Consider the following 14,762-nt stretch of genomic DNA (forward strand, 5'->3'; position numbering starts at 1 on the left):
AATTAAAAACATATCACATTTTGAACGCAACACACCGTACATTTGTTAGGCGAATGACATAAATTGGTACATAGTAAACGTGTTAAAATAGTTCTACATGTACACTGTGTAAATAGCGGAAGGTCATACGACTTTTGAGACCATACATAATATAATATATAATTAGTCGAAAAAGACAGGTAACTGAACGACAAGTTTGAGAAAAGATAATAATAAAACATAATAATATGTTTAAATGATGAATGTGAACAATAATAATAAATAGAGCACGTTGAATAAAAGCATCAATAATAATAATTAAAAAAAAAAAAAAATAATAAAATAAAATAATTATATAAAAATTACATTGAGCGATTCTTTAAAAATCTTTATTATTATTTTTTGGTTGGAATGAATATGATGTGATTAACAATAAAAATTGTACGACGGATATTGAATAATTGAATATAATATTGAGTATAATATAATATTTATTTTATAAAACAAATAATTTAGGTGTCTTTTACCATATTCTAATTAAACATTATTTTATTATTATCGTTATTTTTATTATTATTATTATATTATTAATATTCAGTAAAAAATATTAAGCTTATTGTAATCGAATATATAATATACTCTCGTATATACATATAAATGTATGTATGTATTACACACGCATAACAGAATGACTCAAGTCTACGTTTGTACGTTCTATTAAAAATATATAAGTGTAAACATGTATTTATACACATTGTACATATATATATGTGTGTGTGTAGTAAACCCGACGAGTATGACGTATAATATGTAAGAAGAGGTCGTTTTTATTGAATTCGCTTTTGTTTTTCATACGTTTTATTTGATTTGAATTGACGTAGATGACCGGTAGAAGGAAATATAGTCGACGTTATCGTAACGATGACGCACTGTAATGTGTTTTTTATACTTTTTAAACTTGGAAGAAGCGAATATAAACGGTACGCGGTCCGTTGCCGCGGGGTTGTCGTCGACGGGCAATGGGTTGGACGAAACCGAGTGACCAACTCGCGTTGGCCACGTAGCTATCATTAACTGCCGTCGCGTTTTACTGGCGACCGTATGACGCTGGGCCTGGACGATGATGATGGGGTAGCAACTACTGACGATCGTTTCTGCAACGGCGGCGATGATTCCACGTCCACCGGTATTAATGATGGATCGTCGTCTTCCTTGTAGTGAGGACCTTCGGATAGTGTCTCTTCAATGATCACGTATATCTTATCTTTGTCCGACTGCGAGTGAAAAAAAACCGATTAATTGTTTTGCATTGTCTAATGATTTTATAACAATCCACCATCTATATCAGATCTGCAATGGCGCAAAACAGGAAAAACGAGAAAATATGATGTCTAGTCGAAAACATTGTTTACTGCAGTATACGCCACTTACAAGGATAAATATTTTATGCTACCTAGAAGCTAGGGTTACTTTAACTTTTAGGTTAGATTAGATTAAAAAGTAAAGAGTGTGTTGTTGTGATAAAATAATAATCCTATACATAGATACTCAAAATTTGTGAGAACAATTCTCAAAACAAAACATACTTTAAGTATAATGTATGCGGTATAAAAAATATATAAGTCAGTCTCCCGTAAATATGAATGACAAGACTTATAGATGAATCAAATAACTTGTACGAATCTCTTATCGATGAGATTGTAATACATAACTATATAACTATATGAAATGAAAAGGAATTTATGAAAATTATTTTAGTAATAATAGTTAAGTGGTATACACACAACTTGAACATTTAAAGTTAGCGTGGTATATATATTCAATTTTTTCCTGAAAAGGTTTGGCAAAAAAAAATAAATCTGTTTGTTTATCATTCTTTATTTCTTAACGAATTATCATCGTTGATCTCATGCTTGAATTAAACTCACTTCGTTGATGAAGCCGAAGTGCACTAACTCTTGGGAGAGAGACAACGCAGTGTCCGCCTCTGTTATGGAACACGTTAATTGACGATTCATTTTGTCGTCCATCCGAAGTAGAATTGTCATCTGTTTGGAATAAAAATTGTATTATTAACACGTTATACGGTTCGTTCTTCATTTTGAGATAAATTTTATAAAGTATCTTATTATACAGAATATATTAAAAAATTATATGATATATATTACAATCGATTTACATAACTAATAACACGAAACACGTAATTCGTAAATGTATAAACCGACATTGTTAAAAATGTCTAGCGACAAGGGATCTCTATATAGCCATAATTTTTTTCAGATTATACATTATAGTTAATAATATACCGACCATAAAGTCGTTTTGAGCATCGTCTCGTGGTTTGATGTTGCACATCGTGTTAACGATACGTCTGACTTCGACGTCGATCGGCCCACAACTGCTCCTATCCGATGGAATGGATTGATCCATGGAACCGGTCGGACTCTGAGGCTGGTACGTAGTAAGTCGCACAGGTCCGGCTTCCAGGGCGTAAGCAGTCAATGGGTAAATGCCAAACCTTCATTTACGATAAGAAAAAACAGAGACGAATGTTATTCGAGTAAGTATACAAAATTATTCAAACTGCACACAATTTTCACGAAAAAAGGAACAATAATAAGCTAGGTAAACATTATGTGTGTATGTGTGTGTGTGTGGGTGGAAGGGGAATCACAAGTAGGAAGTATTGTCCTATATAGTTATAATAATATGTCTGTAGGTAGGAAATATTAATAAGTGGCTTTAGTTAACAATTGAATACAATTTTAAACGATGTTCATAATTTACACACATATAATATATGTCAAGTGTTAAATCGGCTTCATCTTTATGCCGTCTTTAAAATGACAATTGTGTTATTTAATATACGAGATGAAAAATTTATTTTTGAAATATAACTCCTAATGACTTAAATTAAGTTTAATATAAAAATAGGAACAGTCACTTGATTTAAATTAATAATATCGATCACCTACTGTGAATGAGTGATAAATTATGTTGGTTAACTGCTTACCTAGTTGAAATATTTTATTACCTACTAAATATAGTAAATAATATTTTCAACGTTATAATTTAATGCAAATATAAGTTGTCAAAACTAAGAATTATGCACAGAAAAATCAGTGAAATGTGCCAAGTTAAATTACGTTTTTAACGTTATCGACTTTTTGTTATATTCTACGAAGTGGATTTTATATATTAGTCAATAATTCTATCATATAAATCAGAATAGTGTAAAAAAAAATACGCAAAAATGGCAAATTCTTTAAATTTTTAGTCTTAAATTAATAATAATGATTAATGGATTCAGTTATATATATATATATATATATCAACATAGAATTTAGATAATAACGGTAGGTATACCACATACCTGACGTCTTCAACGAATTTTTCGAGCTTGTTGCTCTCTGGGACATCGGACATTTTGAATTGGACCGATCGAGTATCGTCGTCGACATGCACAATTTCAGCAATTACTTTTTCTTGAGAGTATAACTCATCAGACAGTCTGTCGGCAAAATGTTCTTGAAAACAGAATAAATAAATAAGATTAACATGAGTTTTAAGAAAGGAATGCGCTTATTTATGACAAATAATAATAGAAAAAAAAATCTTAATTTGGTCATAAGATTATTATGTATACTATTATATAAATATTAAATATTTTTTTGCTGATATAAATTATTGTACTTGGAACGCATAAACTCATAAAATATATTATAAAGAGAGTAGTAAATTAACATTTTTCGAGGTATATTTCTCCACAATCTAAAATCTCAGTATCTAAATTTAAATACTTATAGGTTATAATTAATTTAGTATTCTCTGGGAATTTAATTGTCAAATACGAAAGTTTTAATTTCTAAAACTATTCAAATTCAAAATATTTTATTTTTAATTCAAATATGTGGTAAAATATTTTTATTTTTTTTTTCAATAATCATGCTATAGAAACATGACATTTAAAATATTAACAATAACAATTAGTTAAATATTTGTTTTTTTTTTTCAAAATGTTATTTTTAACAAACTTAAAATTATATAAAAACAATAAAATTAATAGTTTTTGAAATATTGAGTGTTTATTGATATAATTCTTCATTTTATATATTATATATTTACATTAACAGTAACTAGAAGCCAGAAGGTTATTAGGAAAACTATTAAACAATATTTTCTATCCAAATTTAACTAACGCAACCTTTTATTTCTAAGTCTTTTGCTCAAACCTCAAATATGTCACAGGCTCTAGAAACCACAAAGTACTTACCAGTCTTGACCAAAGCGTGTGCCGCGAGTAATTTCAACGCGTGCACCTCAAACAGTATGGGGTGGAAGAGTAACGTTCGTGCCGACGGACGTTTCTCAAAATCGGCCGTCAGACACTGGTAGATCAGGTCCTTTTGTAGTGGATCGTCTAGCGACTCAATCGTGTGATTAATGTGGTCCTGCGTGACGAGCGTGCCACTGTCGCCATTACCCTGTATCTCTAGTGTGGCCATTTCCAATGCGCACATGCCAAACGCGTAAATGTCAATGGCGGGTGTCACAAAATCTGAAATCGAACGGTGGTTTTCTTTTAATAAAAAAATAACCCCATACAAGTAAAGAGAGACGTAGTGGTGAACGAAACTCATAGGTTAGGCACACGTTCAATAGAACGTATTTATTGTATTTAACATACATTGTATTGGGGTGAATTTTTCACATTTTATCGGTCGATATAGTACTTTCTTTTTAAGTATTCCTATACTCTTATTATAATACTATTTAAATATATTTTTACAAAAAAAAAAACAAATTCTGCAAATTTTAGAAAAAAAATATTTTGATATAAATCTCTAAAAATAAACATGTTTTTATTTATAAGTTATAACTTATAACCATTTGTAAATAACAGTAATATTATAAATATAATCAATGCATGTAATAATTTAATTTTAATTGAAACTTTTAGAGCATATCATCATGTTTTTATGGGAATTGATAAAATTGCTAATAAGTACGTTTTAAATGTCTTAATTGCTACAGCTATATGTACAAAGTACAACATTATATTATATTATATAAATACATAAAAAATAAATCATCGCGTAATATCAGAGTACCTCTCTATATAAATATGATATCGAAATAAATTAACTTACTTCCGCATTCTGGCGCAATAAAATGCATGTTTTTCATGTTTTCCCGGCAAGTCTTGATGTGCACGTGAATGGTGTCCGGAGCAACTATAGTTTTTATTTTTTTTTTTTTAAGAAAAGAATTACTATTAGTATCGTCGTAATCACAGTCGTGCGTCAGCTCGATCCGATCGCATGTACATTTGACCCGATCCTGCCCAGTCCTGGACAACCCACGCGGTCCTTAACGCCGAAACAATGTATACACCGCGAACGCGTTTACAATCCTACACAGAAACATGGGGTGGCCCTAGAATCGTCATTGCCTAGGACTGTCGGCCGGCGACAAAGTACATTGCGAAACGTTTCGGAGCTTAAGCACTGAAAACAAGATTTTTCCGTATTGTTTTTAAACCATGCTTAGTATCATAACAATTATCATCACCTTCCATAATAATTGCATACTGCCTTATATATATTATTATAGGTATGTTATAATTTCTAATGTTTTTTTTTTATATATATATATAAATTTTTTGGTAATGTTCCCTTACATGGCATGTTTCGCTCGTGCGGTACTTTACCTGATCCTATTTTCACGAGTCCATTGTGTTGGATAAATATCGTGTCACAGGTCAGATTCCCATGGATGATGGGCGGTGAACATGAATGCAAGTAACTGAAAAACAAACGACAACTTTTGTTTTTGTTTTTTTTTGTTTTTTTTTTGCTTTTGGGCAGCGGTGGTCTTTTTCACAGACACACACACTACACGGCTGGATAGCACAATTTTTTGACCCGTATTTTTGGACGTTCATTATTCTACACAGAAAAAAAAACACCAGCTATTGGCGATTGTCCGGTCGGACCGGCGAAGCTCGGGACGACTATATAAATTATTCGTTTTCATAATATTAAATAAAATATTATAATCATAAATAGCTGCTAGTGCACAATACAATATATGTATATATATATATATATATATATTTGTTTTAATATACACAATATACATACATAGTATATACGTATGTACACGTAACATAATAAAATGTACAATAAAAAATAATAAAATTTTTTTTCATATATATTATAGGTAATATTTTATAATTGAGCGCCAAAACTGCAACAAACGAACGAGGCGAGATTTTTGTCAAAGTAGCCCGAATTATTGTCGCCTACACTTGCGACGAGAGAAGCAAAACCACAACGACTATAACATTCTCCGACAACACGCACGGCCCGCGATGATATATTACGACTGTACAAATAATATAGCTAGTAGGCTATATTAATTAATTAGGCTTATTAATAGTAGTAGTAGTAGTAGTAGTAGTAGTAGTAGTAGTAGTAGTAATAGTATTATTTATACAGGTCGTGTGGTGTTGGCGACATCGGTGGCAGTATCGATTTGGCGAATCATTTTTCTTTATTGATTATAATTTCAGTTTGTTTTTGTCTTATCATTTTTCGATATAAATCCTTCTGAAAAAATACAATTATACACTCACACACACACACAAATAATAATTGGGCGTGCGCGTATGACAGGAGATTATTGCCATCAGTTGCGATCTCGCTGTCCCAATGGCGGTCTTCCACATCTTCTCCTGAGTAGAGTGAGTACAAGTTCTGCAATCAACGGCGGCTACGGCGACAACGACTTTTCCAGTTGTACCAGTCTGATATGTTATTATTACATTATTTCACGTTTATCGAGTATTTACTATACCGTTTTATTATTATATTTTATACAATATACTCACATATCTATTATTGTTATATACATAAAATACCTAGCTATACACACACATATATATAATATTGTTTTGTTGTTTGTATAGACAAAATATATTATTAGATATAAGTACACGTAATATTTTATGTTGTTACACGCTATTCTATAAAACGTAATATATACGCTTTGCGCTGATAACGGAAAAGTGCAACGGTAACGTGAAGATTAAAAAAAAAGTAGAATGATCCTAATACCAACAGGATCGGAGTGACCAGTGCTAGCACATACCTTAGGGCCGATAGGATTTGCGTGCACCATCGTTTCCACGCTGTCAGTGAAATCTTCTTCACGTTGCGTTTGGTACGTTTTAGGAACTGTTTCAACGAGCCAGAAGACATGTATTCTGTAATGAATATGACCTGCGAAAACACACAATAGACGCATACATCGAGGTTAACGGACGTCATTTATAATCAATATTGGATAATATATTATACACGAGGTGATTTTTTTGTAGGCACCAGTTTTTTCCATGATAAAGTAACATGGTATGATGGTATTTATGTGATATACAGTCGTGACGTAGGCATCATGTTGTTTTGTGGAGTGATCATAGCTTTATACAATATTATACATATTGTATTGACCAGTCAGATGATGCGCAATTCATGTGCAGTCCATCAAATACGGCAAAAAATGTCATCTAACCATGTTACTTTTATGACAGTTTTTTCTTTCATTTTTTAAATAAAATGCCTATGCCCTATAGTGTATCAAATTTCTGATAAATAGCGTACAAATAATGAAATATCGAACCAACAATCAATTATTTATATTATTTACATAAATATTTAACGTATCAGCAATTTATACGATGATCTGTCTTCCAGTATTTGTTTCTATCCTTGAAATTATAAGGAATAACTTTAAGGATTAACATCAGAAGAAAAAAAAATTTCATATTATGGAAATAACATTTACCGACAAATTATACGTCAACAAAATTACCCTGTGAGCATATACGTGAAATTATTAAGTATAATACGTTAGAAGTTCTAATCATTATTATCATTATTATAATGTAATATAATATACAATAGAAATTACTTGATGCAACTTCAAAGAAATCACATAGCTTGATAGCATTGACTGATAGTAGGTTGTATAGGTACAAAACGATAGACAAAAAACATAGGAATTTTAGCTAGGTTAGATTATCACTTAAGATTTTGTACGTATAACAGTTAATACGATAAGATTAATACGAGACGTGTTAACCGATAATGTACTTAACTATTTTTTACTGTATATCATATAGTTTTTTTAAGCTGGTGGGAGGGGCAGGGGTTTTTTCGATTATATAGTAATTACGCGTGGTTTGTCGTTGTGCGTGTCCGTCCAATACCGATGGAAGTTCACGATGTTGGGATGCTGGAGTTGAGTGAGGCTTTCAAACACTTGCCGGATCTTGTCTTCTTGGGCCTTGTAGTTTTTGCGCTCCGAGAACTGCACCTCGTTCCACACCACCTCCACCCCCTCTTCAGTGTCCATGGCCAAGTACGCGCAATCGATTCCAGGAACATCTCGTTGCTCCACCTACGAGAAAACAAAACAGAAAGTATCCGTGTTAATTATTATACACTGTCATGATTTTACCAATAAAGACACGTATCTATTAAAATATATGTTTTATATTTATTAAACACTTCCTATGTAATTATATCGTTCATTAAACAATAATCAATGACATTATTATAAATCGGTATCAAACATAACAAAAATCAGTAATTATTGAAATGTAAATATATACTTGTATCGTATCTATCAAGTGCGAATTTATGGTATGTGGTCTACGATAAAATGCATCCTGGTACGAGTTAAGAGCCAAGTGTGAAAAAGGAAATCGATGTTGATAAAATTATTAACTGCAGTGCTGCAATGCTGTGGAGTATTATACCACCTAGACCTAATATATATCTTATGCATGACGCAATAACCCTCGATTCATCCTTGTAATGACTTTCAACGATCTGCATAAACCGCAAAATCTAACGGCAATAATACAGCAACGGTATATTGACGTTCCGCCAATTGTTACACGGCGTGTTCTGACACAATTAATGATGTAAATGGAAAATCGGAATTAACGCGTTTAAAAAACGTCCGTCGTTATTACACACGCACACATATATATTGTATTATGTTTATCCGTGCTCTATCCCAAGAGATATTTTTCTGTTATTATAGAAGGGTGACAAACTCCGTATTTGTGTCTTACGTGAACGTTTATATTTGATGTTATTGATAGATGTTTTTGAAATACTTAGCCGATTGTAGTGTCTTGTATAAAAGAACTTTAAAACAAAACAAACGCCGTAGAGCAACACGACGAGAGAAAAAAAATACACGTATCTATGTTGTGTGGTTTTACATTTGTAACTGCAAAAACGTAGAATTAGTTTTTGGGAACGATCAATACACTACAATAATATGTATTATATATTACAAGATGGAGTCGTAAAACTACATCGAAAACTCGCAGCAGCATAACTGGAGCACCAAAAATTACAAAATTAGATTCTGTGAAACTATAGTATATTTATGTTTTTACAATTTATAAATAATATGACACACTACCGATAAATTACAAAGAGTATTTACAGTACACTTAAGATAATTTATGCATCTTAAAAACCAATTCGCTTAAAATTTAAATTTCATAAAAAAGGATAATCAAAAGGACGAATTCGATAAATAATTGTCTATATCAGTGATTCCTAATCTTTTTTGTTCGGCGTGCCACTTGAGTAAACAATCATTTTCGAGTGGGCCACCAAATACAAAAGTTCGAATAGTCCCAATCTTAATCTAATAAAATAATTTTATTGAACATAATCGAACCAGATTTTTCATTATTAGTAAAGCAAACTCAAGTTAATATTTTACATAAACATTTTTTTTAAATTTTATTATTATCATTACTTTTATAAAATAAATAAATATAATTTTATATTTTTTAGATTATTTTGTTTTATACAAAAATTTGTAGCGGGTTGAGCACGGCACCACTGATCTATGTTATAAACTTTATAATATAAAGTATCCAAGTACACGCTAAGTAGGTATATTTATTCTTTAGAAAGACGCTACATCTATACATTTTATAAACTTATTAAAAATAAAATGCATGGCAAATTTTCGTTCAGCAAAACCAATTATGTGTGTTAGATTAAACATTTTAAGAGTACCAATATTAATTAGAGTGAATTGAATTTACTTATTATTAAATTTAAAGGTAAATACATGATATATATTTGCACGGTGATTTATTTTTAAGATAATTATCTAACTATAACAAATATTTTAATTTAAAAATGTTAATAATTCACTATATAATATAATATGTATATACTACATAGTAAAAAATAACACTAATATTAAGGTTAATAACACTATTGGTTTTTGCTATTAAATTAAAAATACAATGTCCATTAAGAAAATTATTTGGATAAAAACCTAAATTGTTTTCATAAATACTAAAATAAAATTGTAATGAAATTATTCTAAAAGTAGTGTTCTTATACTGTATTATTAATTATTTTATTCATAATATTATTATATACGACCGCAATTACGAAATTGTTCTCTAAAACGTAGGAGCCACGACACGTGCAGCGTCTTGCACAATGACAATATTTACATGTATGTTATACTATTATACAACAGAGAAAAAACTCGCTCACTGCTATTGAGTTTAACATAAGCCGATATATTGTAATGTGATGAGTGATGACTAACGACTGCAACAGTAAACACCTTTGGGATACGGATAGAATAAATTCATTAGTCATAAATTTAATTAAATAACCTCTACGAGCACGTTATGTTTAAAGTGTAAATTATCGAATTGTCAGTAGAAAAACTAAAAACTAACGAGGAAACTGCGTTTTACGATGTTATGGCATAATAATAGTGAAAACGACGATATAAATAAAAACAACAAATGCAATAATCGATTAGTTATTTTTTCAAATGTCTGCACGAAAAAAATAAAATAAAATGAAAACCGAATAATAACGATGACGAAAATAAATTACAATGTTCCGAGATACTAATGTATGAAACACATGATATTATTAGTAGAGCACAATTTAGTATTTACATATCATCGTTATATATCCCCTGTATAGGTATATCCGTATTCTATATGAATAAACGATCGATACCAAAACAAACAATATGGCGAAGGCAATGTTGGTAACATATATAGAGTAATATACTAAGAGTGTTGTCGTATAATCGTAAAATAATTTCTAATGTTCTTTATAATTAATACATTTTTATAAAGGTTTTTTATAATTTAACACAATTAAGCAGTATTTTTACAACAATCACTAGTTCAGCCTCGATTATAAATATATATAATAATACTGTAATGGACGTTTGAGAATAACATACATTAGACTAGGACTAATAATAAAAGACTACACTGTAATAGGTACAAATACTAAGTGGAGATTAAGCCTTAGTCCTCGATTATATATAGGTACGTAGTTTTATAGGTGAATGGGCAGAGTCTAAACTTATACAATTAAGCGAGTCCCATGAAATATGTATATACTATTGTATTGTTAATATAGGAGTATAAGGCTTCTAATACAAAGGACAAACATTTTATTAATCTAATAGTCTAAATAGATAATATCTTAAAAAATAGTTTAAATTTAAATTTATATTTACGCTAGGTACTAATGTTATGTTACATTATTGACATTTGCTTGATTAGGTGACATATTCGAAAAATATGGTTAAATGGCAGTAGGTAGTGGCGTAGAGTTTTATCGTGTAGTTAAATTATCATTGCAATAAGAATAATATAATATAGTGTAGTTTGGACTCGTTTTAATAATAACATATATAATACCTATATAAACCGAAATGTATAACGGATACGAAAATCATACTCGTACATTTAAATCCTAGTTACCATTACGCGTCCTTATTATTATATAGCCGGAAATAAGATGTCGAGGAAGATTTGCGTCATATAACGGAAACGCGACGCCAATAATCACTATCAATGAGTGTTATTAATTATTTTTTGACACGTTTCATAGCTATAAGTTTCTCGGCGTCATATCACATATCTAAATTTGACTTGGGACAAGTTTAGACAAGTTTTCTATAAAATGCATACTTAACGGTAATAAAAACTACTGAGTACATATAAATCAAACTGTTTATAGCTATATCGAATATAAAAAAAAAGGAATCAATATTCGAGTACATTAATTGGTTTTGAAATGTAAAAAAATATGTATACGATGAATAAAGATAAAAATTGTTTTAACTGGTTTCGAGATTAGAGACACATTGATACTTTCCTTCAATTCCTCAAAGAAATAGAATTATTCCAAAAATTCTAACATATCTTTTGATCATACGCATATAAAATAAAATTGACACTATAATATTATATTTTAATCTAACATCAAATAAAATTAATTTGAATATTTTACAATGCCTTTATTGCTTTTATAATTTATCCGACTTCAGTTGTAGTTGTGCAGGTATAATAACTGTAAGGAAAGAATAAATAAGTTAAGATTCTTGCTGTTGATCAAACCAATTATGTTAAATTTTCGCAATGTTTCGCAAACGTCCACTTTCGACAAAACAACAACTTCTGACGATAATCGTATTTTAAAAAACACAGTCATTAAAAACGAACATAGGTATGATAACATTGTTGTCGACACTACGTCATTTTGAACAATAATATTATTATATTTTAACGCAGAAAATTGTAAACAAAAATATGCATATAATACGACTGGTATCGACAGCAACTAAATATGAGTGAATTTATAATTGTATATAACTGTAAAAAGGATCAAGAACTGGCAATGCGATATTCTGCAATCTATAATAATCTCCTACGCCGCATCTGTAGTACGTATGTTTAATCTTCACTAAATTATCAAAATTCTGTTGAAATAGGCGAATAAAAGGAACATTTCTAATATTTAGTAAATACTATTTACCCAAATTATTTTTATGGAATAGACGCGACAAATTAATTAAATACCTAATATGCATGAATAGTATTCTATTATAACTATATATGAAAAATATATTGATAATTTATTTTTAATGGATATGAGATATCATCAATATTTTTCTATCGTTAAAATTACACAATTAAATCAATGTTAAAAACTATATAATTTCTTTTGTGTGTTTTTTTTCGATAATATTTTGTTTACGCCAATCCCGAAATCTGACCTTACGTACGTTGTGTTGTTTTGTTGTTTTTACTTTGATCTCCTCTACCCTTTATAACATTTATAAATATGTATATTTTGTACATACACGGTCCACCGGAGTCAGCCTCATCACGACGATAATAATATACGAAGACGCCGTTTAATTCGAAAATAGACGTGCACGCAATTTATTTTTTGCATAAAGCGCAATCGGCCAAAAATTTTTTTCCTCTTGTATAAAATCATATGGCTTATTATATATATACATATTGTATCTAACAGCACGCGATATAACGATCGCGTCGTGATGGTGGCCTTAAGGCACATCCATTGCTTTACGTCGTAGTCGTTACTATTATAATCCTATGGTATATAAAATAAAATACAAACGAACTGCACGCGGATTTCAATGACGAGGACACAACAAGTAGCAAAGGTATTTTTTGACAGAAAAATTTTTTTGTTCGTTTAATCGAGCGCACGAGTTTATCTTAAATACACGTGACGACGACACACCTCATCATATTATATTATATATAGTACAAGCAAATCGAAATACTTGCCAAATAGCTGTACTAATAAACGACGTTCGCAACTACTGAACTCAGAATCACTTTTGACTCGAGAAAACGGTAAAAATATAATATATACTGTAGATATATTGTAGAGATTAATCGCCGTCGTGTGACGAATGAATCTTAAAAAGAAAAACGATTTTTCACAGGTCGTTTAATGTGTTTACTCTTGGTAGGTACTCGAATTGGATTTTTCAAAAATTAACACACGTACGAGTATACGCGTTTATCCTCAACCCTGAAATCTTGAGGCTAGAAGCCCACGGACGATTAATAACATTTGCCAAAAATAATTTCGGACAACGGATGTACTTAAATAACGCAGTTATCTGAATGAATAATAAAATGTAAAAAAAAGGAAACGCGTGATTGACGAAACTTGACGATGGTTAAGTTAGGAGAACTTTATTCTCGGTAAAACATTTTCATTTATAATAATATCATTATTACGCGCCATACATCCCATCGTTAAAATAATAAATAATATATTTAACACAATACAATTTTCTAGCCTACGTATTTCAAATGTCGAGTTCTCGTCAGGAAAATTAAAATTATTGCTCCCGGTATTAGCAACACAGAGACACACCGTTGCAGAGTTTTACTGCTGAGGAGCTATTTCGAAGAAGCTATAACATGTCTCTGTAGTATATCGTTTTGAACATATATTCACACATTATATAATAAACCGTTGTTTTTCGCAGAACAAAAATAAATTAAATTTCGGTGTAAATATAGCGTTCTTGGATATTATAATCATAAATGCGAGTCTTCTCATTCGTATCTTCATAACAGCAGAAGTGGCGATATATTATAACACGACGTGCACACGAATAATTTATTTAAAAAATATTTTAATAAACGGACAGATTATAATGCGTTTGATCTCTACAACCTTCCCGCATATGTGTATATAGCCTACACCCGTTGTAACCATAAAAACTGATATTCGTTTGTTCGGTGCGGAATATTGTATCGATAAACGCGTTAAAATACAAAAATATAAAATGTTTGTCATTATTACGTGTATATTTTATTTTAACAGTATGGACTTAAAATTATATGACATCGAGTTTGA

General features: G+C 30.4%; 1 protein-coding gene across 1 annotated transcript in view; it reads right to left on the bottom strand.

Moving 5' to 3' along the window:
* Positions 1–772: 772 nt before the first annotated feature.
* The window catches only part of LOC112593233 (nuclear receptor-binding protein homolog), a 46,726-nt gene continuing 32,736 nt past the window's right edge, over positions 773–14,762 (bottom strand). Inside the window, exons 2-10 of the mRNA XM_025337626.1 lie at positions 8,215–8,439; positions 7,132–7,262; positions 5,690–5,784; positions 5,130–5,213; positions 4,253–4,537; positions 3,353–3,506; positions 2,290–2,497; positions 1,908–2,027; positions 773–1,253 (exon numbers count right to left, since the gene is read on the bottom strand). Coding sequence (XP_025193411.1) covers positions 1,050–1,253; positions 1,908–2,027; positions 2,290–2,497; positions 3,353–3,506; positions 4,253–4,537; positions 5,130–5,213; positions 5,690–5,784; positions 7,132–7,262; positions 8,215–8,439 — 1,506 coding nt within the window. The 3' untranslated portion in view covers positions 773–1,049. The remainder of the gene's footprint in view (positions 1,254–1,907; positions 2,028–2,289; positions 2,498–3,352; positions 3,507–4,252; positions 4,538–5,129; positions 5,214–5,689; positions 5,785–7,131; positions 7,263–8,214; positions 8,440–14,762) is intronic.

This window comes from Melanaphis sacchari, unplaced genomic scaffold, assembly GCF_002803265.2.
Source record: "Melanaphis sacchari strain LSU unplaced genomic scaffold, SCAv2.0 Contig0_pilon_pilon, whole genome shotgun sequence".
NCBI lineage: Eukaryota > Metazoa > Arthropoda > Insecta > Hemiptera > Aphididae > Melanaphis > Melanaphis sacchari.